The sequence below is a fragment of the Notolabrus celidotus genome, chromosome 5 (genome assembly GCF_009762535.1).
Source record: "Notolabrus celidotus isolate fNotCel1 chromosome 5, fNotCel1.pri, whole genome shotgun sequence".
Classification (NCBI taxonomy): domain Eukaryota; kingdom Metazoa; phylum Chordata; class Actinopteri; order Labriformes; family Labridae; genus Notolabrus; species Notolabrus celidotus.
Genome location: NC_048276.1, coordinates 30249099 through 30271662, shown reverse-complemented (window position 1 = coordinate 30271662; position 22564 = coordinate 30249099). Strand labels below are relative to the sequence as shown.

The 22564-nt window shown below is 41.8% G+C and overlaps 1 protein-coding gene and 1 long non-coding RNA gene across 3 annotated transcripts in view; one reads left to right on the top strand and one right to left on the bottom strand.

The window, feature by feature from the left end:
* Window positions 1–21712, bottom strand: part of LOC117812438 — a 71519-nt gene extending 49807 nt beyond the window's left edge. For both annotated transcript variants that reach the window (XR_004631211.1, XR_004631212.1), the window contains exon 1: window positions 21596–21712. This is a non-coding gene — a long non-coding RNA (uncharacterized LOC117812438). The remainder of the gene's footprint in view (window positions 1–21595) is intronic.
* On the top strand, window positions 13476–14464 carry LOC117812423 (gamma-crystallin M3-like). The gene has a single exon (XM_034683168.1). The coding sequence runs from the start codon at window positions 13844–13846 to the stop codon at window positions 14396–14398; it is 555 nt and encodes a 184-aa protein (XP_034539059.1). The 5' UTR covers window positions 13476–13843; the 3' UTR covers window positions 14399–14464.
* Window positions 21713–22564: the final 852 nt, after the last annotated feature.

Sequence of the window (22564 nt, the reverse complement as noted above, 5' to 3'; positions counted from 1 at the left end):
TGTGCGCGCGTGTGTGTCTCTTGGATACAGTTTGCGTGTGTGTTGGGTATATGTTCCGCGTGTGTGTGCAAAGAGGAGGTGGAGGTGGTGGAGGAGGAGGAGGGCAGCTGCTGCTCTGAAACAGGAGAAGCCTGGAGGTGAAGGAGGTCCGTCTGAAAGCTGCTTCCCAGCGGTGATGAATAGGATTTGATACTTGAGTGACTCTCATATTGATCAGCTTTGCCGGCTACGAGGAGAACACACGGCTCTATCACATCAAGGAGGAGCCTCGCAGATCTGATGCTTTTAGTTTTGAACAAACGTTTCTGTGAGGGAATGAAACTCTTCTGGAACATTTAGAAGGAGGAGCTGAGACAGACCGACGGAAAGCAAAAAAGAAACTCAGACTCAACCACAAAAAAATATAATGTAATTTCTCCACGCTGACTCAGGGATCTGAGATATTTCAAAGAAAGAACAACGCCAACTTTTTAATCCGAGTGGTTTACTTCCGGCTGCATAAACCTGCATGAAACGACTTATAAAGCAGCAAAATATGTTTGCACCATAATAAAAAAACAGCCTCATCTAATTTTCCTGCCTCAAGAATAAAAGCAGGGCCGTAGCTAAGATCTCTGAAATACTGAGACATTAGCCCCCCTGACGTCCCCCCAATATTTGGACAATTAACAAGATTGGTAATGAATCTATAATCTGAGAGGTAAAATTACAAAAATGTGGTTCTCATTGTGTTTAAAGGCAGTTTTAACTCATCAGGAAAGAAATTAGGGAAAGAAAATGTTGATAATTTCTTCTTTATGTTGTCTAAAAATCTTCAGATTAGCAAAATCAGTTCAGAAAACACCAACACACATGGAGCTTATTCTGGGTTGCAAAACCTGCAAAAAAAAAAACAACCCTTATGCAAGTTTAAAACTTTGTCTTTGTTTTGTTATTATGGTGATGTGAGCGTTCTTAAAATTCAGGATGTCAACTCTCTCATTAATTAACTTTAAGACAGCTCATATCCAGCCTAATGACACTGTCAGGTGATAGGCGTACAGATCAGGAGCTCAGCTCCTCTGCAATTAAGAGACCAAGAGAGCAACAACAAATAAGCTCATTTTACATTTCAAAGCTGCACATTGTTGGTGGAAGAGATATGCTCTCTGAATGATTATGAGCTGTCAGCGTGTGGTTCTGAAACCTAAACGTAAACATCATTTTATTCCTCTGTCCAGGACATAAAGTAAATATTTTACTTCCTATTTTTGGAGCATTTAAAATTCTCAAACTAACACAAAAACACACATAAACAGGGCACTAACAGAGCAGAGATGACCAGAATTAATGCATGCTGAGCAAGATGGTGATAAATGAGGAAGTTCTGCAGACAAGAGACTTCATCTTAAACGCACTAGATATCCAAAAGATACACAATAAAGGCAGCCTAACCTTAAATGTGTGAACTGCAGTGTTTTTGCTCTTGCATTATGAATAATATCACACTGAGGAAGCATCATGGCAGCAAAAAATGGTCAATGCAATCTGAATATTGCAGCAGATTAATCAGAAACGACCAAAATCAGACTCACAAGCTGACTCTGAAGAATCCTCATCTACATTTATTCCAGAGAATAAACCAGCATCAGATTAAGTCCTTTCTATAGTTTTCTAAACGGGTCTCTTTGGTTCAGCAGGTGGTTTAGGCCTGTAAACTCGTTATTAATGAATAATAAATATCAGCTGTTATGATACTATTGATTTTTGCAAGTGTTTGTTAAGAAGCTCCTTTTCTCTGTTGTACAACAGCAGCTCAGCCCCCATCCCCTCGGTGCAACTCAATACAGGCCTTTAAAAAAAAGTCACACAGAGAGGCTGGAGAAGAAGCAGCAGGTCAGACAGGGAAACAAGGGACGATGAATGTGACTTTATTTTTGGATGCTTGAATTTGCTTGAAACAGCTGACTGAAGAAACTCTGAAGAGCAACAATAAAAGCATTCAACATTTAAACTGAGGGCCAAAGGAACAAAAGACGGAGTTTATTCTTAGCATACTCTTCCATGAAGGCATTAACTTGTTTCTATAAAGGATCAAAATCATACAAATATCCTTTCACAGATCCTCCAGAGGAAAAAACAGATGACTATCTTAGAGGAAACACAGGAAATAAATCAATAAACTGGGCCTTAAAGAGGAAATAATGACTACAAACTGAGACCTTTTCAAAATAAGAGTAAAAATAATGCAAAACAAATACGATCATAAATTGCTTGTCAAAATAAAACATTGTATAATGTTTTATGCAAAACATTTACATTTGTTTTTATTCCTGAAATGTCTGACTACTAAATATGCATGAAACATATTACATTTCTTATGTTAAATGTTGTGTTTTGAGTCATGGAGGAACTCTGATGTGGTCCACGGGCCTCCTGACTTCATTCTCATATTTTAAGATGAAGAAAATCGACTTGTATATTGTGCATTTGTCAATATCCAGAAATATATTTTTGCCTGGCAGACAGTGGCTGGCATGTTGGTCTATAACAAAGAATGTAGTACATGGCTTCATCAAAGTTTAATCGAGGAGCGGCTCTCCAGTTGAAGCCTATAAAAAATATAATTGACCGTGTAATCAATGTGAACAGTGTATCAGGCTTCCCCGAGACAAAGTGACGGGATGCTAATTATACACTGAACAGAAAATAAGCACGCAATAAGACATCACTATAGTACATCTGCAAAGACTGAGGTGGAGAGAAGTTATCACCCATTGTTCTGCTAAAATATCCTGAAACATAAACACCATGAAGCTGCTACAGATTCTTTAAAACACTCAGGAAGGGAATGTTTCTGAAAGGTTGAAGCTATTCTTTGAGAGATTAAGTGAGAAATAATCCCTGAATACTGATGACAGAGTGCAACCAGTTCATTCAGCACAACTTCTAACCTCTCAGAAATAAAATGCTCTGTAAACCAACAGGAAGCTGTGATTTTGAAGGCCTCTGCCTGCACGCTGCACCGCACCTGTACAGTCTAAAAAGCTGATCTGAATTATTAAAAAGTACAAAAGAAATGACTGAGTTTTCTTCCATTGGTTGTTGTTTTCCATGTGATCCGTCCTCCTCCAGACTCCACCCAGGACCAAGGCTGCTGTTGTTGTGCATGAGCGGATAAAAGAGCTTTTCCCAGGACAGCACTAGTTAATTGTTTGATTTAAATAATTAAGAAACAGGGGCCTCGTTCTCCTCTGCTGAGTTTTCCTGTATCAGATCCAAACAAGAGCAAATCAGACTACAGCGTTCCTGCAGCTCTAACAGGCCTCATGCTCAGGTACACAGTCAGCCAAGCGACTCCACTCATCTGCAGCCAGATAGAAGTCATCCAGTCTGGCTCTGGCCTCTTGAGCCAGTTTAGTTAAGCAGAGAGTTCAATGAACCAACTGCCAAGACCATCCATCTGATCTCGACTCTTCGGTTAAACACCTGGATACAGAGAGATCACAGTCATGCTTATATCAGACCAAAACTGCAGTTCCTACAAAGGCCACTTGAGGCTTCATCAAACAGTGAGTCAATCCCCAAAGAGCATCATGTAACACTGCCACAATTTACAAAACAAACAGGTATGCACGCAGGTCCCAGAAAACAATTGAGTTTGAAGAAGATGTTCATGTAAAGTCTGGACACACAGCTGTGCAGTTCAATTTGCTAAAAAGAGGAAAAGTTCATGTACCTTCTTCCCCCATGAGAGGAGTATAGCATGTTATATGTAAGCACTACATAGCAGATATCTCTCTGTGAGCCAAATAACCATATCTAGCATGTGACCTTGTTGCATGTTCATGGTTTTATTCAAGGCGCCCATCGTGTGTGAGTCAGACTAATCACTTAAGGCCAGAGAAGCGGCTGAACCTGGTTTAATTTCCTGCACCTGCTGCTCCCTGATGACTGTGTTAGAATCCACAAATCCTCCTGGCTTCCTATCTTTCTTTAACCTTAAAGAGGAACATCACATGACGTCTTATTCTGCTGGAAACACTGTTCACTTCTCTCCTCCAGCTCCATCCTCATGTTCTGATATGGTCACATCCAGGGGCGTGAACATAGGGGAGACCAAAGGTGGCACTGACCCTCCTCTTGGAACCTGGTTGGCCACCCCAGAAACCATCCTTACACTTCAGTCTGTTAATGAGGATGTGTTTAAGTGTTTTCAGCTGTGACTTTGCATAAACATTTTTAAAAGTCCGAAAGAATTACGCTCTGTAGATTTAGGGATGTGTCGCCACTCTGTTTGGTTTCTTTTTAAATTAAAAAAACAACAAAAGGAATATAAAGTCTGTACGATACTTAAATGATGGTTGTTCCAGTTGATAATAAAGACAGAGAGGGTAAACACTACTGTAGCCAAAGTAGCATGGACACGCCCCTCAAGGTTTCTGTTGCAGGTGTCACAGTGGCTAAGTCCACCTCCTATATCCTGTCTATAACATTCAGAACCTCAGCCTCATCTGTACAAGCTGATACCACAAATAAGGATTTACAGGAGCAACTAAAGGTGCTTGAAATTAGTTAACAAAATGACTGAAACTGCTCTGAGAGGTCTAAGATTGGCCTGACTGCAGCATGCTGAAAAAAAAAGGCAGCTATAAGAAGGTAAGAAAATTAACTTGCAACATAAGTGAGCAATTTAACAACTAAAGCTCAACTATGGAAACTGAATCGGAAGTTTTGTACTGACTCCAGACTTTCTAACTGAAGCACTCTACATCTAATCACTTCTGGGCGTGCTACAATAATTAACACATTTAACATTGTGCATGATTGCAGTTTGGTTTGGTTAAGGCATCCTGACTGTTCTCACTGCGGGCAGAAATCAAAAGGAGATCTGATTTGTTGTTAGTTTAGACAGCATCAGTAACTGGGAATCTGATCAGGCTGCTCTTCATGAAGTCTTAAAGTAGACACAGGTTGCATCTTTATAGCCGTGCAGAAGGAAAGCAGTCAGCATCACTGAGGACCCTTCATCCCCCTCACAACTCGTTTCAGCTGCTCCCCCAGTCAGCTGTTTCAGAGCACCTTTGGCCAAAAAGAGAACTTGCAACAACTCTTTAGTCCCAACTGCAATATGTATCTGAAACAAAGCTAGATAGACACTGATTGTAATGAGAATTCAATGTGACCTCAGTGTGAACAGCCAGGTCAGAATGCAAGCAGCTTTGACGTCACTCTTGAGTGACACTCGTCAGAGTTACACTGGCAGGACTCTTCCCTTCCTTCATCTGCTCAGAGATTCGCCATCTTCTACTGCACATCAATTTCAACCATAGACTGTATAATTAATGGACGGAGTATCCGTGACGTCACCCATCTGTTCCTGAAGCGCTGTTTTGAAGCCAATCTTCGGTGGAAGCCATATTGGAAATGCTGAACTCAACCTTTTTTATTTAACCCTTATTTAACCAGATGAGAACCCATTGAGATTAAGATCTCTTTTACAAGGGTGACCTGGCAAGAGGTCAGCAGCACATGTCAAAATAAATAGTACAATTCAATACTATACCTATCTTCTGTCGAGGTAAAGAGGCTGGCTTTGAGCCTCCTCACCAACACTCCTCTACAGTGTTCCTGACTGTCAGTCAAAGTCAGTCATGTCCTTAAATGGGCAAAACTTGTAATCTTCATATATCTTTGTATCTTCTGAAGTGTCGCGTTATAAAAAAAATCACCCCCGTACAGTGTGCCGATTGTGAAATTAACTATTTAGACTGAAGTCGCTTTTTCAACCAGGCTGTAAACATGTTTATTAATGCTGCAAAGATCATGTTTTCTGAATGGGTGTGTATGTGGTTTCTTGTGTTTCTGCAGTCAGCCTCAAGCAGACACTCAATGAACTGCAGTTTATAACACTTCCGCATGGGCTTCATATTTTAAGACCGGAGGTTGCTGCTTGGTTTCAACATAAGGTGGTTAAGTATGCCTATACTTCTGTTTACTTCTGCTGAGTTTGACCTCTCTGATGCTTTTTTTTAATGCAAATGCCATGTGAATGACCAGTTCACACCGGACTCTGATACAGACTACACTAAGGCTTGCAGAGTGTCTGTAGTCTGAGGTAGGTTAGGTAACCATTGTACATTACTTCTTGAAAATAACTTGCGTTTATCTACAACAAACATGATGTTGGAAAAATGTGACTTGCGTATTATGACTTTCTGAGGATGTTGCACCCAGCCTCCACACAGTGGACTTTCAGGCTCCTCAAACAACATCACGTGACGTTAACAGCACATCTGGCATCCTACATGACAACAAAATGAACCCTGTGTTGTCATATCTTGGCGTGTTGGGCCACCGTTAAAGCTTCTGTATTTGATGAGATGAGATTCTAAACAATCTTGACATCATCAGATGATAAAGTAGCAGGATGATGATTATTACATTCAACCTCCATGCAGCACTTGATTCTTATTGTGCATGAACATGTTTAGAAGGAGATGGGGGGAGATGTTTAAATGTGGGTTCCATTTTCTCTGCATAAAGCACTCACTGAATGCTTTTCTGAAACTCCTCTCTCATGCTTTCATATTTGAATTGGTTGTTCACAGATTTCACCCTGGTGTCTGGATCAGCAGGCAGAGCTTCATTTTGGACAAATAGATTGATTCTGCCTCGTCTCTTTCTCTGCTGCACGCTCACAGGGTGCATTTGTACAAAAAAATCCTACCAGGTACGGATACAGAAATAGAAGGCTTTAAAAAACAGGCCTCAACGCATCCCTGGTGCACAAAATATTCTGTTATGAAAACATGCATCTTCGTCTCATGCAGCACCGGGGGAAGATATACACATCAAGTCAACTGGAAAGTGGTCTCTACGATTCTCTGTCCCTCACCAGCACATTATAGAGACCTACGCTGCTCAGAGGGGAGCAGAATCTATACCAATAAGGCGTATGATTCTGTTAATTCCACTCTCTCCTTTAGATTACTCCATCCGCTGCTCTCCGGTTTGTGTTTTCCATGAAGCAAGGAAGCGCATTTTCATAAATAGACCTTGGCCGAGCGCTGCGGCGATGAAATTTTAATGAAGCTCCAAGTCTTGAGTGCAGCGCCGGGGCCTTGGAGAATCAGCCCTCTGTTACATTACTATGGCTTTCTTTCTCTCTCTCTCTCTCTCTCTCTCTCTCTCTCTCTCTCATTCTCTCAAACACACACACTAATGCAAACATAGACCCCCCTTAAACCCACCATCCACACACAACAACACACACACACACATGAACCACTCTGTTGCAGAGGTGCATGGGCAAGCCAGCCGCTTATTGGCAGCATGGCTGGAACAGGACCAGAGGAGGGTGTGGTGTGTGTGTGCGTGTGTGTGTGTGTGTGTGTGTGTGTGTGTGTGTGTGTGTGTGTGTGTGTGTGTGTGTGTGTGTGTGTGTGTGTGTGTGTGTGTGTGTGTCTGTGTGTGTGTGTGTGTATTAGGGATTAAGAAAAAGTGTGTGTTTGTGTGTGGGAGTGAGAGGGATGTCGGCAGCATTGGACTAATTTGCACACTTTTATTTTTTGTCCACTTATTATTTATTGTATCTTGAGGGCTATCGACCCCTGTTAGTGTTTCAATATGGAGATAAAAAACAAGTCCATGCTGGCAGCAACACACACATGAACTTAAACACACACACTCACACACTCACACACACACACAGACACACACACACACACACACAGTCACATACTGGCACACAAGCTTCCGACACACAGTGGAAGTGTTCAATTCTGTTGATGCAATATTTATCAGCGACGGCCGTAGATCAATCCTGCGTTTCAGTCGTCTGAAGGGGTGTTCATTTTGGGGGATTTAAACACACACACTCTCTCTCTCACACACACACACATGGAAAACACACACTTTAAGGAGCATGTTGCAAAGCCTCATTCCTCCTGTCAGGTGCATGTCACTGTCGGTTAAATAAAGCCGATTACAGAGTTGGACTACAAAAATGATAGAAATAGATATGCTCTCCAAATTTTCAGAAGGCGCTCTGCAGGGAGGTCAAAGGTCAAAATAACAAAATAGACGTAGAGTAACATTTTTGCTCAAAAGCATAACTCAAAAAAGGTTTAAATGTACAAAAAAAAAGGAAGTTATACCTCAAGAAAATCTATAAAATCCTCAGGAGAGGTTCACATGGCAGTATGGTAATGGATGAGGGGGGCGCTGGTGTGTGCGTGAAGGTGACGCTGAGGCTGGGTGTGTGACGACATTATGCATATGAGGCGGTAATTAAAACATGGCGGCCGTAATTAGGAACATTGTATAACTAATCAGGCCTAATGAGCATTAGGGGCGGGCAAGGCGGTGATCAAACAGCGCAGATATGAGGCTTAATGGGCGGAGAGACGATGACAGTCCCACTGTTCATTCAACACCCACCGCACTATTACACTTTATTATCGGCACAGTGGTGAGAAACAGTGAGGGGGAAATATACAAGGTATAAGATGAAATAAATATTAATTATAATAAAGAGAGACAAAGAAAGAAGGGAATATTTTGAAGCAGAGGTGCAGGAGTAAATGTAGGATAATAATAATTATTTTAATGAGATTATTGGTGATATTATTGGTGTGTTGTGGCTGAATATTTATATATAACAGTAACAGGATCCACTGGATAAATTCCAGACGCTATGAAAAATGCAATGGCATGAATTATGAAAACCATAACAATATCGTAGCAGCGATATCAATATTTACAGACCAGGGATCCCAGATCTTGGGAAACCCTCTTTTATTTTAGTCTGCTGAAGAAGAAGAAGAAGAAGAAGAAGAAGAAGAAGAAGAAGAAGAAGAAGAAGAAGAAGAAGAAGAAGACTATACTAAACAAGGGCCTCCTCTCCTTATCTCTCTCTTTCTCCATACAATAGTTCAGCTTTGATAAATAATCTTAAATCCGATCATACAATAATAAAATACAATAAAAAATACCTTGCACATTTTTTGTGATTATTTATCCATGATGAAGGCTTCACGTCAGGGGCCTGCGTGGTTTGACAGAAACACCGAACTCTGAGACTGATATTCAATAAGAAATTAATCTTTCACTCCGGTATCGTTCCCCGGTTAGCCTCTCTGTCTCGTTTGTGTCAAGCTTCACGTTAAATATGCGATTTCAATTCTTATCAATAATGTAGCTCGCGCCCTCCATTTAAATATTCATCTGGCGTTTACACTCGGTTAATACAGACTGTATATTTGCTGCGTAAAGTCAACACGACTCATATTCTCTGATAAGATAAAAAACTAAACCAACAACAAGACGCGTCTGCCCGCCGCACACGTTTGATCTCTCGAGCACCTACCTGTCCCTGCATCTTTATTTAATGCGCGCGAGGAGAGCTGAGGCCTCGCCGCGGAGAGGGTGCTTTGTACACGCGCGCACGTGCCTCTGTAAAAAACACACAACATACATATGACTCACGCGCTTTGCACAAACAAATAGATTACATAAACCTGCAAGCTTAAAAATGAAACGAAATATCAGAGGATTTCAAATTAAATGTAGGTTTACTAAAACTGAAATGGTTTTTGGTACACAAGATATGTTTTTTTTTATTTCTAAGTTGTCTTTTTTTTCTTCCTTTTGGGCCTACAAAGGACAAAAACGACCACACAAAATGGCATTTTACATCTGCTGTTGGCGATTATTTCAAGGTGAAAAATAGAAAATAAGGGCAGTTGATTAGGTGTAAGAGGTGTAATCACACCAGAGAGAAATATACATGTTAAAATAAAATTATTAATTTTCAGTTGTATGTATTTTTAATAAGCATTTCATACGTATGTCATTGTCGTTAGGCATAGGATGTAGGCTTTCAAAAAACTGTCATGCGTAGCCAACGTATTTAGGTGTCAGGCGATAGCAGGAACTATTGTTATTATTACTTTTTTTTATTGTCATTTGTATTATTCTTATTATCCTTCTTCTTCTTCTTCTTCTTCTTCTTCTTCTTCTTCTTCTTCTTCTTCTTATTACTATTACTATTATTACAATTATTAGGCTATTATTATTATTATTATTATTATTATGTTCGTTTTGGTTCCAGTGGGTTTTTTCTTAAATCACAAACATAAAAATAACCCTCACCCTGACTCCTCCACAGCTGGACAGAAAATAAAGTATTTCTCCATGTCTCCCTCTCACACGTACTACAGGCGCGCGTGCACGTGCACACGCCAGAATTATTGATACATCAGCCCCTCACCAGCCGCCTGAGCTTGATGCTAATCATCTCATCATCGATACACAAAATACGAATCAGCAGTGAGGGCTAGTGACGGAGCCCGCGGGCCTGCAGGCTGCGGAACCATCACACTCCATCTGACCGTCAACAGCGGAAATATCTGCCAAGTGTCAGAACCAGGCGCGCTGCAGAGATACAGCTTCACATCCTGACTGCTTCTCTCACACAGAAAACCTCAGACAGTCAGGATTCTGTTGGGTTTACAGGTGGGATCTTTTCATCGATGAATCAGCTGATCAGAAAAGCATTTCTTTAAGAAACCGAACACTCCTCAGTGTGAAGGGGAGAATCACGTGAAATAAAAATGGAGGATATCTCATCCAGCTGGAGTATCCAAACCCATCTGAACCAATCCAAGACGTTATTTTGAAACCGAGTGGAAGAAACAAGAAATAAATACGAACTTCCACTTAATTCAGAGAAAAATGTTCAAAGAGACGCCCTGCTACGGGCCTCTCTAATCATGTCTCATCAATAATGCATTTTCAAACTGACAGGATGCCCGAAACGCAGGGCGGCTACAACATGAAGCCTCGCTCCTCGGACGGACACCGGCTAAACTTCAGCGTTTAGTTTCAGTACAATTTTAATGAAATTAAATTTATTGACGGCGGAGAGCACAGTTCTGGTTTCAGCTGCGTGAAAAGCCCACATGCTGGAAAACAGATTTGAGTCCATATTGCTGCAGCATATTAAACTATGCTTCTGAATTACCCGTTTATTTTCCAATCAAGTCTCAAATAATGTGAGATAGTGTATTAGGAAAGTCTGTGCAAATCTATGAGATTAAATAAAGAAGATAAATAATAAATTATTATTTTTATGATTCAAATTTTGCAGAAACTGCAATAAGGTGCATGCATTTCACATCATTATTGACAGATGGAGTTAACACACTGCAGGTGCACATGTAGGTTGTGTGTATCCTCACCATGTACAGTAAACAAGTTGTAGCTGCAGAGGAGCATGTTGCCCATACAGCATAACTCAAAATGTAAATTACTTCAAATGTAAGTAAATAAACTCATGTTACAGTGAGTGTAGAAAAAATAAATTAAGTCTTGTTTTGCTCATAGTGGTGGGTTTTTATGCATCATAGCTGCTCCAGAGTATTGCTGGACTGGACCACTTTTTGCATAAACATCATGCACACACTGAGACAGAGGGAAATCTGCAAAATAGGCTGGATAAAAACTAAAAAATTAGGCTGCTGGGACACTTTGATTAAAAAGAAAACTCATCCTCCCAGAAGTCCCGTTCAAGCTAACAGAAACAAACTGACAGAGAAACCAATAATTGGTGTGTGTGGATATAAGGGTGTGTACATGGACGGTTGGGGCTTGTGTTTGGGGGATTGGCTCCTTGTGGACTGTGTTGCTTTATTTCTCTGCCCTATATATCTGTCCACCCTCTCTCTCTCTCCCTCTGCTCTGAGGCTCAGGCTGCTGCTGCTGCTGAAGGGATGTATGAAGCGCTACTTTCTTGTCTAGGTGATGAATAATGCAGAGCTCCGAGGCCAGCAAGTTTCCAGTTAAATACCAATTTGCTTAACCAGTGTTTCCAGCCTCTGCCAGCTGCACTCAGTATAGCAGGGAGCCACTCCGGCCTGTGGTAATTAAAGAAAAGATCTATATCTGCAGGAGTGGAGAAGACCTTCCACCCTGCATGTGGTCAGAGAGGGGTCACAGGAGCAACATCACATTGCTTGATTGTATTTATGAAGCTGTGGCAGAGAGGAAAAATGTGCAAAACCAGGAAGGAAAAAAAATCAGCTGGTGTTTTAAAGATGATTCACAACCCTGTGATTTTATATTGATCATTTTCAGGATCACTGGCACCACTTGTATGAACCTGAACCTGGACCTGAAATTTAAAGAAGTTGAAAAACTGGAACACCATTGAAACTGACGTGCCTTTTATTTTCAAACTCTAGACAAGTTAAGACTTAAAAAGGATAATGGTTGAGTTTAAAGCCTTTTTCAGCCGTGTTAAATCTGCACAGGTCCTCTCGTTTAATGTTTCTGAGTAGACCTTAAGTTTTGCTCTGCTCTGTTGAAATTCCTTCATCCATCACTGTAATGATTGCATAGCACAGGGCCAGATGTCAAGGTGAGGTTAAACAACCAGGCTGACACCAGCTCCTTGTTCTCCCATCGCCTCCCCGGCCGCCTTAGCTCCTGGTTCTCCAGTAAGCTCCCAGGCAGACACCAGCTCCTGGTTCTACTGTCAGCTCCCAGGCAGACACCAGCTCCTGGTTCTCCCGTCGGCTCCCAGGTCGACACCAGCTCCTGGTTCTCCTGTCAGCTCCCAGGTCTACAACAGCTCCTGGTACTCCCGTCGGCTCCCAGGCCGACACCAGCTCCAGGTTCTACAGTCAGCTCCCAGGCAGACACCAGCTCCTGGTTCTACAGTCAGCTCTCAGGCAGACACCAGCTGCTGGTTCTCCCGTCGGCTCCCAGGTCGACACCAGCTCCTGGTTCTCCTGTCAGCTCCCAGGTCTACAACAGCTCCGGGTACTCCTGTCGGCTCCCAGGCAGACACCAGCTCCTGGTTCTCCCAGTGCCTCCCAGGCCGCCTTAGCTCCTGGTTCTTCTGCTGGCTCCCAGGCTGACATCAGCTTGTGGTTCTCCCGCCGGCTCCCAGGCCGAAACAACCTCCTGGTTCTCCCGTCGGCTCCCAGGCCTCCTTAGCTCCTGGTTCTCCCACTGACTCCCATGCCGACACCAGCTTGTGGTTCTCCCGCCGGCTCCCAGGCCAACACAAGCTCCTGGTTCTCCTGTGGGCTCCAAGGCCAACACCAGCTCCTAGTTCTTCTGTCGTCTTCCCAGTTCCCTCCTTCCAGCCCCCCTCTTCCCACCCTACTTCATGTTCCACTGCTGGCTTTTTGTTTTGGAATGTCTGGTATCTGTCCTTTTAGTAGGGGGTTCTGAGGTCATGGGTCATGAGTTGATCTTTACTTTAGTTTTTTTCTTGTGTTTTATTGGAAGTCTTTGTGTTTCTAGTGTTTCTATATCCCAGCTTTTCTAGTCTTTTCTTCTGAATAAAATTTCTTGAACATTTTAGTAAGTTTAGTTTATCTTTTTATTCTTTTATTATTACATTTTTACTTTCTACATATGGGTCCTCAGTTTTTCACTATACTATATTTCATCTTCTAAAACAGTCCTCAATGGTTTAAGTTAAATATACAGAGACTCTACAAACAACAGAAATGTGAGAAACAAAGAACAGAAAAAATGTTGCTGATGAAAAAAGAGTTTGCGTCACTGAAAAAACAATGTCAAGGTGTGACCTCTGGCCGTTAACCCTTTCACCCGCTCTGTGACCCCCACGCTGAGAGAAAGACTCTGTGAGCCCACTGGCCCCTGAAAGAGTAAACCATATTCTGTGCATTTCTATGACGCTGCTGCTGGCTCAGGGGTTTAGACAAAAGGATCAGTCTTTGGAGCAGGTATAAAAGGAACGGGTTAAACAGGGAAAGGTACAGTTCAGACCAAGTCTAGCAGCAGCAACAGCTACAGCAGCAGCAACAGCAGCCCTCTGACCAACAAGATGACTTCCACTGGAATGAACATGATGAGCAGGATCGTCTTCTACGAGGAGAAGAACTTCCAGGGTCGTTCCTATGAGTGCATGAGCGACTGCCCCGACATGTCCTCCTACCTGAACAGGTGCCACTCCTGCAGGGTGGAGAGAGGCTGCTTCATTGTGTACGACCGCACCAACTTCATGGGTAACCAGCACTTCATGAGGAGGGGCGAGTACGCCGACTACATGAGCATGATGGGCATGAGCGACTGCATCAGGTCCTGCCGCATGATCCCCATGCACAGGGGATCCTTCAGGATGAAGATCTATGAGAGGGAGAACTTCGGCGGCCAGATGCACGAGGTGATGGAGGACTGTGACAACATCATGGACCGTTACCGCATGTCCCAGTGCATGTCCTGCAACGTGATGGAGGGTCACTGGCTGATGTACGAGCAGCCCCACTTCAGAGGCAGGATGATCTACATGAGGCCCGGCGAGTACAGGAACTTCATGAACATGGGCAACAGCAGCATGAGGTTCATGAGCATTAAGCGTATCACCGACTCCTGCCAGTAAACTCCTGACTTTGAATGAAAGAATCAAAGCCTAAACTGCTAAAGAAATAAAAAATATAAACATGAATAACCTCTTGTTTTGTCATTGGTTAAATAAGTTACGAATGAATGCAAAGGGTTAACAAAAGCTGTCAGTGTGTGAGTGAGTGTGTAGAAGTATAGAACCATGGACAGAACAGCTGTTCCAATGTGACATCAAAAATTATAGAGCTCCCTCTGGTGGCTGATTGCAGTACAGGTCTTAAAGTCTGCCTCCTTCATTCTAGCAGATTTAAATACATATTTGCTATTAAAAAGCTGATTGATTGACAGCTTTGTTGACAAATGAGGCTCATTCAGCATTTTTTTTTACCAGATAAGCAGGGATAATGAAGGTGATGGTGATGGTGATGGTGATGATGAAGTTGCATCAAACATGAAATGTAACAGATACTAAAACATACAGTGGCTGGGAAGTGCAATGCAAATTTACAAAGGATCAAACACTTTTAAATGGTTGGAGAATAATTAACATTTTGTAAAACATTTTTACACTTTATAAAACAAAATGACATTAGCAAAACACTTTAACCAAGGCTAAAACAAGTTTACATTTAAGAAGACAAATTAAGAAAATCTGAAACACTTCATAAGCAACAGAACATTTTTACTGGCCCCGAAACAAATTTACAAAGAGCAGATTCTGACAGAAAAGGAATTTACCGAATGCCAAAGTGATCCGGAAATAATCAAGCAAGCGGTTTGTTTTGACAATGAGAAACGGACTGTCCTGTCAATCACAGGTCATTCTGATGTGTCATTTTAGAATAAAAGCCAAACAAAATTTGAAAAAAAACGTGATAATCCTGGATATATTCAATCAGAGATTATTAACAAATCTCAGTTTCCACTCAGTCATTTTAGTTCAAATAAATAGAAGAACGCTATTTTTTCAAATCTCAAATGGCTGATATATTAAATTTATGCATCAGATCAAGATGTGATTGGCTGGAATACATTATGAGGTTGTTCTATTAGTCTGAACTATGATAAATTGATGGAAACTGAGATTGTTTCTTAATCTCTGATTGAATCCAGGATTATCACTATTTCTTAAAACTTCGTTTGGCTTTTATTTTGAAAGGACACATCCGAACGACCCGTGATTGACAGGAAAGTGTTTATCTCCGCCAAAACGAACCGCTCACTCGATCACATCCGGCATTTGGAAAGTGGAACACGACGAGGCGAGAGGGGCCCACATGGAGGTGGTCTGAGCGATACCAATGGCCATCTAGGTGGAGGGGAGCACAACTTGGTACCACCTCAACCGCTGCACGGGTGCAAGATGATGTTGATCTATCTGCTGATGGTAATGAGCAGCCTGGCGTGGATGCTGCCAACAACTCAACTCCAGGAGGAACAGCCGACGCAGGAGTCAACACTGAGGCAACCACAGAAACAGATGAGTATGATGCAACCACACAGTACGCAGCCGCCAGGACAGGCCAGGTTCCAGCTAAAAAACCTAATCTAGTACACAGAGTTAGAAGCAAAGACTTGTTAAGAGCAGAAACTTGGAGAGCAATTATACCTTTTGATAAAATGGATGATGTAACAAAAGTTTACACTATCAGTGCAGGCTATAGTGGCAGACTGTTGTGTGGAATCCAAAATTACTAAAGGAAAGCAGGAATCAGCATTACATTGGGGGGCGGATCAGTGCACGTTACATAAGAGACCCTGACGAGATAGGTATGTTATGCCAAAACCAGCCAGTGTAGTCACCTAGCACAGACCAATACAGGTAGTCACCATTAAAAAATGGTTATTATACCTATGCCCTAGTACATTCCTTTTCTGATAGAATCTGCCGTTTGTAAATTAGTTTCGGGACTGGTGAAATTGTGTCACGGCTTGTATAAGTATTTAATTTCGTACATTTGTTTTTTAAATGTTTATTCGTTTTGGCCAAGGTAAAAGTGTTTATCTAATGTAATTCTGTTTTTGTAAAATGTAAAAATGTTTTCCAAAATGTAAATTTGCCTCCAACTATGTAAAACAGTTTCATCCTTTGTAAATTTGCATTGCACTTCCCAGCTACCGTAAAAACAGGAGTCATTGACCTTCCATTACTGTGAGTGTTTGCTTCAAACCCACAGTTTGGGGCTCCGGTGAGAAGACTGAGGGTGCTTTTCAGGTCAGAGACAAGTTATACAATGAATTTGGTGAACTATATCATCACGTCGACTACACAGGCCTCCTCTGTGCATGATATCTAACCTTGTGCGACACTACATGTGGATCAAACGGATGCCGTTACAGGGGGCAGAGTGAGGTCAGCTCCCCCACAACTCCTCCTCCACAAACAAGCAGCGGGAGCCTGAACGTCAGGCTGAACATCAAGCCGAGTCCCTGCTGGGTTCCGGGCAGCTTGGCTTCGCTTCCGGGTGAGGATTACAGCAGGAACAGGACTCAGTACCGTGCGTAATGACTGCCTGCAGCCTCGGGGTCGCCTCTCCGACCTTTCCCTCCTCTCTCTGTAATCAGCTCAGCGAGGCGGGATGCAGCACAGAGTCAGTCCTCCTCCCCACCAGCCCTGCAAAAGTAAACACTGCCTCTCCGATCCCTCGCCAATTGTTATTCATAGAGCGGATAAATATTTAATTCCATCTAAGGATACCTTTTGTTAACAGAATTACCGTACAAGCCTCGCAGCCTATAAATCCCTCAATGAATTCAAATTCTGCTCCTGCTTCGTTTGTGAGCCTGTTTGGTCCTCATCTGTGCAAGTTTGGTTGGTGGTGTTACAAATGAGGAAGAGGAAGAAGATGAGGATGAGGGAGAGGGAGGAGAGGAAACAAAGGTGCGGCAGGTGGAGAAGAAGACGGAGAGCAGGGGTAAAAAGTGTGAAATGGAGACAGAGGAAGGGGAGGGAGAAATGGAGCAAAATAGAAAGAAGACCGTAAGGAGGTGATGGTGATGAAGATGTGCATGGAGTATTAAGAAGTAGAGCAGAGGAGGAAACAGGATGGGATATGGAGAAGCAGGAACAGAAGACAGAGATGTAGAGAAGGAGAATATTCCCCCTCTTTGCTCAGAGGTCCTGTGCTTTAAAATATGATGATCCAGGTACATCCTTAGTGTCCGGTTTACAGACACATGGCTAAATATGCAACAGCTGGACAGAATTGTGAAAAAAGCAGATATGTTGGAATTAGCTAATGTGAAAAGTTAGATTAGAGCATCAGAATATAATCTGTTCCTGCAAAACTGTCTGTGATTTTCTTTATTACTTTTAGTATAGCAACAATTAGTTAAGATTGCAAAACAGTTTCAGTTTGGAGAGCTTGGGTAAAGAATTACAAAGTGTACAAAGAGGAGCTGAATACAAAATAAGAGAGCAAGTTTTTTTTCATCATGTAAATTGCAAAAATAAGGTTTAAATTTGATGTATGATGGGACAGAGAAGGAGAGAGGGATGAAGTTGATCACTTTGGTTACGTTCTTAAATGATTGCAAAGGAAACGTCTATGAAGTTCCCTGACGTTTGCATGAAGCCATGGGTTCATAAACAATAATAATTTACACATTTAAATTGGTATGAGCTCACGACCAAATTCCACCAGATCCGTGTCCGGTCTTTCTCCGATCCGTCATGGCGCAGGAGTTGATAGGTTTCTATTCTAATCAATGTGTTAACTTCCACTGGATCCACTCTGTTGCATCCTGGCTGCCTCTCTGATGCACGCCAGAGCTCTCAGGATAGGTTACAAGATTTAGCTAGATGCCGAAGGACGACGCATAAATCTCAACAGGGCAGATGAAGCGAGTCAGGAAATCAGGAACCAAAACTTAATTAAAACATCTGGTTGAAACAGGCCTAAAGTCAACAGGTCAGAGGTTTTCAGAGGATGATAAAGACAACATGGATAAGAAGAGGAGGAGGATATTCGTTAATGCAGTTATTACCGTGGGAAAACGATCACATGACTCCAGCTTTCCGGCGGTCCTGCTTCGTGCTCAGTTCTGTAAATGCAACCGGTGGGGGTTGACGGGTGAGAGAGCACGGAACCGGACCGCAGTGGATCAGAGACGACCGGACACGGATCTGATGGAAGTCATGGGTCATAGATGGTGATGGCATCTTGTGCACATTCAAACCTAAGCAGTGTTGGATGACAGACTGTGCAGATTAGCAGATACCAAGTTTCATTTCAACATGCTTACCATGTGTTTTGATAATGTGTTGGTATTAATTCAAAAGTGAACTGGCATAACGAGTGAGACGTCAAGTGTTTACTAAAGAGTGACGGAGTGTTGCAACAGGGAAACACTGTGAGGTCACCAATGAGCAACCGTCGTCTTTTTTCTTAACATTTCACCTTTTTTTTCTCTCAAAATGCATAGTAAAAAAAAGGTACCACCTCTCATCATTTTTTTCTTCTCCGTGGCTTTAATACTCTTCTTTAGGATTAAAAATCAATTGCTCGCAGGTACTATAGTTGGCACCAGAATTTCCAGTTGGTTGAACTATTTTTTTTTTTTTTCTAAAATATCACTGTCTGGTTAATGGCTACTGCCATGATATTCTAAAGCTCTACTACCTGGATGTAAACAAGCACAGGTGATCGATGTCATCTGGTAGTGCTGCGTGTTTTGTCAGTATGTTGATCTAGTAAATGGAGATACAATTGCATGTAGGCTGTGTCTTCTTAAACTGACATATAACCACTCCAACAGAGCAAGGAGGAACCAGCACAGACATGTGGACATTAACCTGCAAGGAGGACTGAAGGCAGGCGGTGCTAGCTCTGCTAACTTTAGCCACACTCTGCAAACCAGATTGGCATTTACGCACTGACTTTGATCCTGTGTTCAGTCAAATAAAGTGATTTTGAATATTATCTGAGAGTTTGTCAAGATTAAAATGTATTTATAAATGACTTGTTTCAATGTTAGTCACTTTGAAACATCCCTATATAACAAATATAGCCTTTGTTCCACCACACAGTGACACTGTCGATCTTTGGACAACAGTGATATGTGCTGCATTGGCAAAAGCAGTAACTCTAGTAAACATCACCATAACAAAACAATTAACACACTGCATGCATTTTAACAACCGGAAATCCACCTTAAGAAAGAAGTTTGCTTCTACGCAGGACAAAGAGATAGTGCCAAAGAGATAAGTGACATGGACAAGGAGTTATAGAGCAAGCAGAGGAGGACAAGGACGGAGAAAGAGACAGATGGAGAAGGAGATGCACAAACAAAACGTGGTGAAAGAAGACGAGGGGAGAAAATTGTAGAGGAAACATAAGTAAATGGAGCAAGCATCAGAAAACAAGGAGTAAAAAAGAGGAAGAGGGGGTGCAGAAATGAGTCGTAGACAGCAGCTCAGCGGGCTCCATTGATCTGCAGCTTGAAAATCCAGACTGCCTCTCTACTTTGTATTCCTTTTGAGCCATAAATAATGGATTGATGAGTTCTGATGAGAACATTATCACTGGGATGAGCTTAATGAGCACACTGACTATAAGAACGATCTGACAGACTCACACTGGAATCACTCGATTCAATCACCAAACAAAAAGACGGGGGAGACTATTGATTCCAAATAAAGTCAGCGGTTTGATTCCTGAAGAGGAGGCAGAAAGGAGTCGATAATTTTCTACCTGACTTTCTTTTCAGTCCAGGGGTTTGTTATGTCGGCCGCTGGGGATTAAGACCTGTTGGAGCCACTGCTGGAGAAACTGAAGACTGTTGGCTCGCCATTAAAGTTTAATCATCCTCACTTGATGCTGATAATATTCTTTCCCCCCTCTTTTTTATGAAATTCCTCTTCTTTATATATTTAATTCCCCAAAGCCGGACTGCACGGATGGTGGGAAAGAGGGTACGCATTTCTCATGGAGCAAAAAGGTTTCAATTGGGGCTCTTTGATAGCTTTTAATAATATCCCCATGGTTGATGGATGAAATCAAATAGAATGATAAGTCTTTGATTTACGTCCTGAGCATCAAACCGGCGAGTGTGTATAACGGAGCTGAAGAAGTCCGTTTGACTCATGCCTTTGGTAAAAAATAATATCCTCACCCTGATCCAGGAGCTTTTGAATTAGCGTGATCACAAAGATCTGGTCCAACTTCACATGTAGTGCAGCTGTCTGTCAGCAGGGCATGAGTGGGGGGATGGAGGGGATGAGATGGAGAGGGTTCAAGGCTGTACTGAATATGATCACACGAGTTAACGTGATATATTTCGCATTTTCAGCTTTTTTCAGATGATTTAAAAGAGTAGCATTTGTTCTTACAGCAATAACTCTTCTTGTTGCATGGCTTCATCGCTTGTATCCACCTGACTCTTGGCCCACATGATTCCTTGCTTGGATTATGGGTGTGATATTCTGCCCATCCTGTCACTGAACATAAAACCAGTGTTTAACATTGCTACTGGACACTAACCCTGATCATTGGAGGGATTTGGAGGTAATGTGACCATTCCTGTGCCTTCTACTATCATAGGCTGGGAGAACAGTGTGAAAACAATGGCAATGTACATTTGCATAGTGAGCTACTGTAACACCTATGAGACCTTACATAGCTCAGCAAGATGATGCCAAACCACATTCTGCACGTATTACAACAGCATGGCTCTGTAGTAGAAGAGTCCATGTACTAAACTGGCCTTCAAACTTCATTAAATGGAAAATGCAAAAAAAGAGACCTTGAACTATTGAGCAACTGAAATCTGATATCAGGCATGATTGGGACACTTCACTTTCAAAACTAAAGAAGCTGGTCTCCTCAGTTCCCCAAAGTCCTCCCTACGGCTGGCAAACCATCAATTTCTGTTTTGGTCAACATTTTACCTAGGGTCCAACCTTTTTTTTTAATTGGGGTTGTTCAAACTACTTCATCAAGGAAACATACCCACAAAGTCTTGTTTGAGTCACGTGCTACACAACCAAAAAGCCAAGCAATAAAAACAGACATGATTAAACTACAAAAAGTTAGTATCCCATTTACATTACTCACTGGTACATCTGTATGGATGCTTCTTGCCCCATTTTACTCATTTTAAATGATGTCTTCTTGTTCCCACGTGTGAGCAGTTGTGTCCATGCATACAATCATATCAAGTCTCCTGTAATTGTTGGTCACTAAAAGCTGCTTGAAAAGGAGACAAGGTACAATGTAAAGGTGCATGCACTCACCTTTTCTTGACTTTGGTTAAATCTTCCCTCAGTAAATCAAAGTTTCCCCACAAAGACACTGGGTAGCAGCATAATCCTGGCCTTTTAAAAAAAAAAATCCTTGTTTCCCACAGTCACCATGACTCAAACCAAACTTACATAAAAAACAACAAGCTGCTTTAAATACCCTCCATGCTGCAGGTAACGAGATAGAACAGACCACTTCTGTGGGACCCAAACTATAAAGACTGACACAACACCAAAAGACAACACACATAATGGATTTTCACAAAAATACTAACTATAAACAGTGAATCAATCACATATACTCATAAAACACTCAGGTGTATCAGATTTATTTGGCCCTTTACCACCCCCCCCCCCCCCTGAATCTCAATGGTTTGCTCCTGAAGCTCTTAACCAGGTGCTCAGGCCTTCCTCAAGCTTTTGACTCCACCCTCTGCTGAGGAGACAACCAGGAAGAGGTGAGTGCTACTCTTTTCTGTGTTTGCTGTTAGCTTGAGAGCTGCACACAAAATGTAGGAGAAAAACAAAAACTTGATGCTCTATTTAGTTAGTTCCTAAGTGAAAACTCTCTTTGTTGCAGCAGAAGTTCCAAAGTCCAAACAATGACAACTCACAAGAAGTGGACCTCACAAAAAACATGTTTAATAAAATCTGATACCTTGAGCTCTGGGTCACTGATCCTGAGAGTGGAGGGTTTTCAGAACCAGAGCAGCTGTTAGAAGTCACTTCTGCCACTTCCCTATGTTCCTCATGTGTCCCTCAAAAGTGCAGGACAGAGAGCGTTCTGTTTTTATGAACTAAAACTAATAATAATAATAACGATGGTGATAGTAATAGTGATCATAATAATAATAATAATAATAATAATAATAATAATAATAATGATAAAGATAATGATGGTGATAGTAATAGTGATCATAATAATAATATTAATATAAATAATAATAATAATAATAATAATAA

Excerpts from the sequence above, each read along its gene's own strand:
- LOC117812423 (XM_034683168.1), top strand. The coding sequence starts at position 13,844 with ATGACTTCCACTGGAATGAACATGATGAGCAGGATCGTCTTCTACGAG.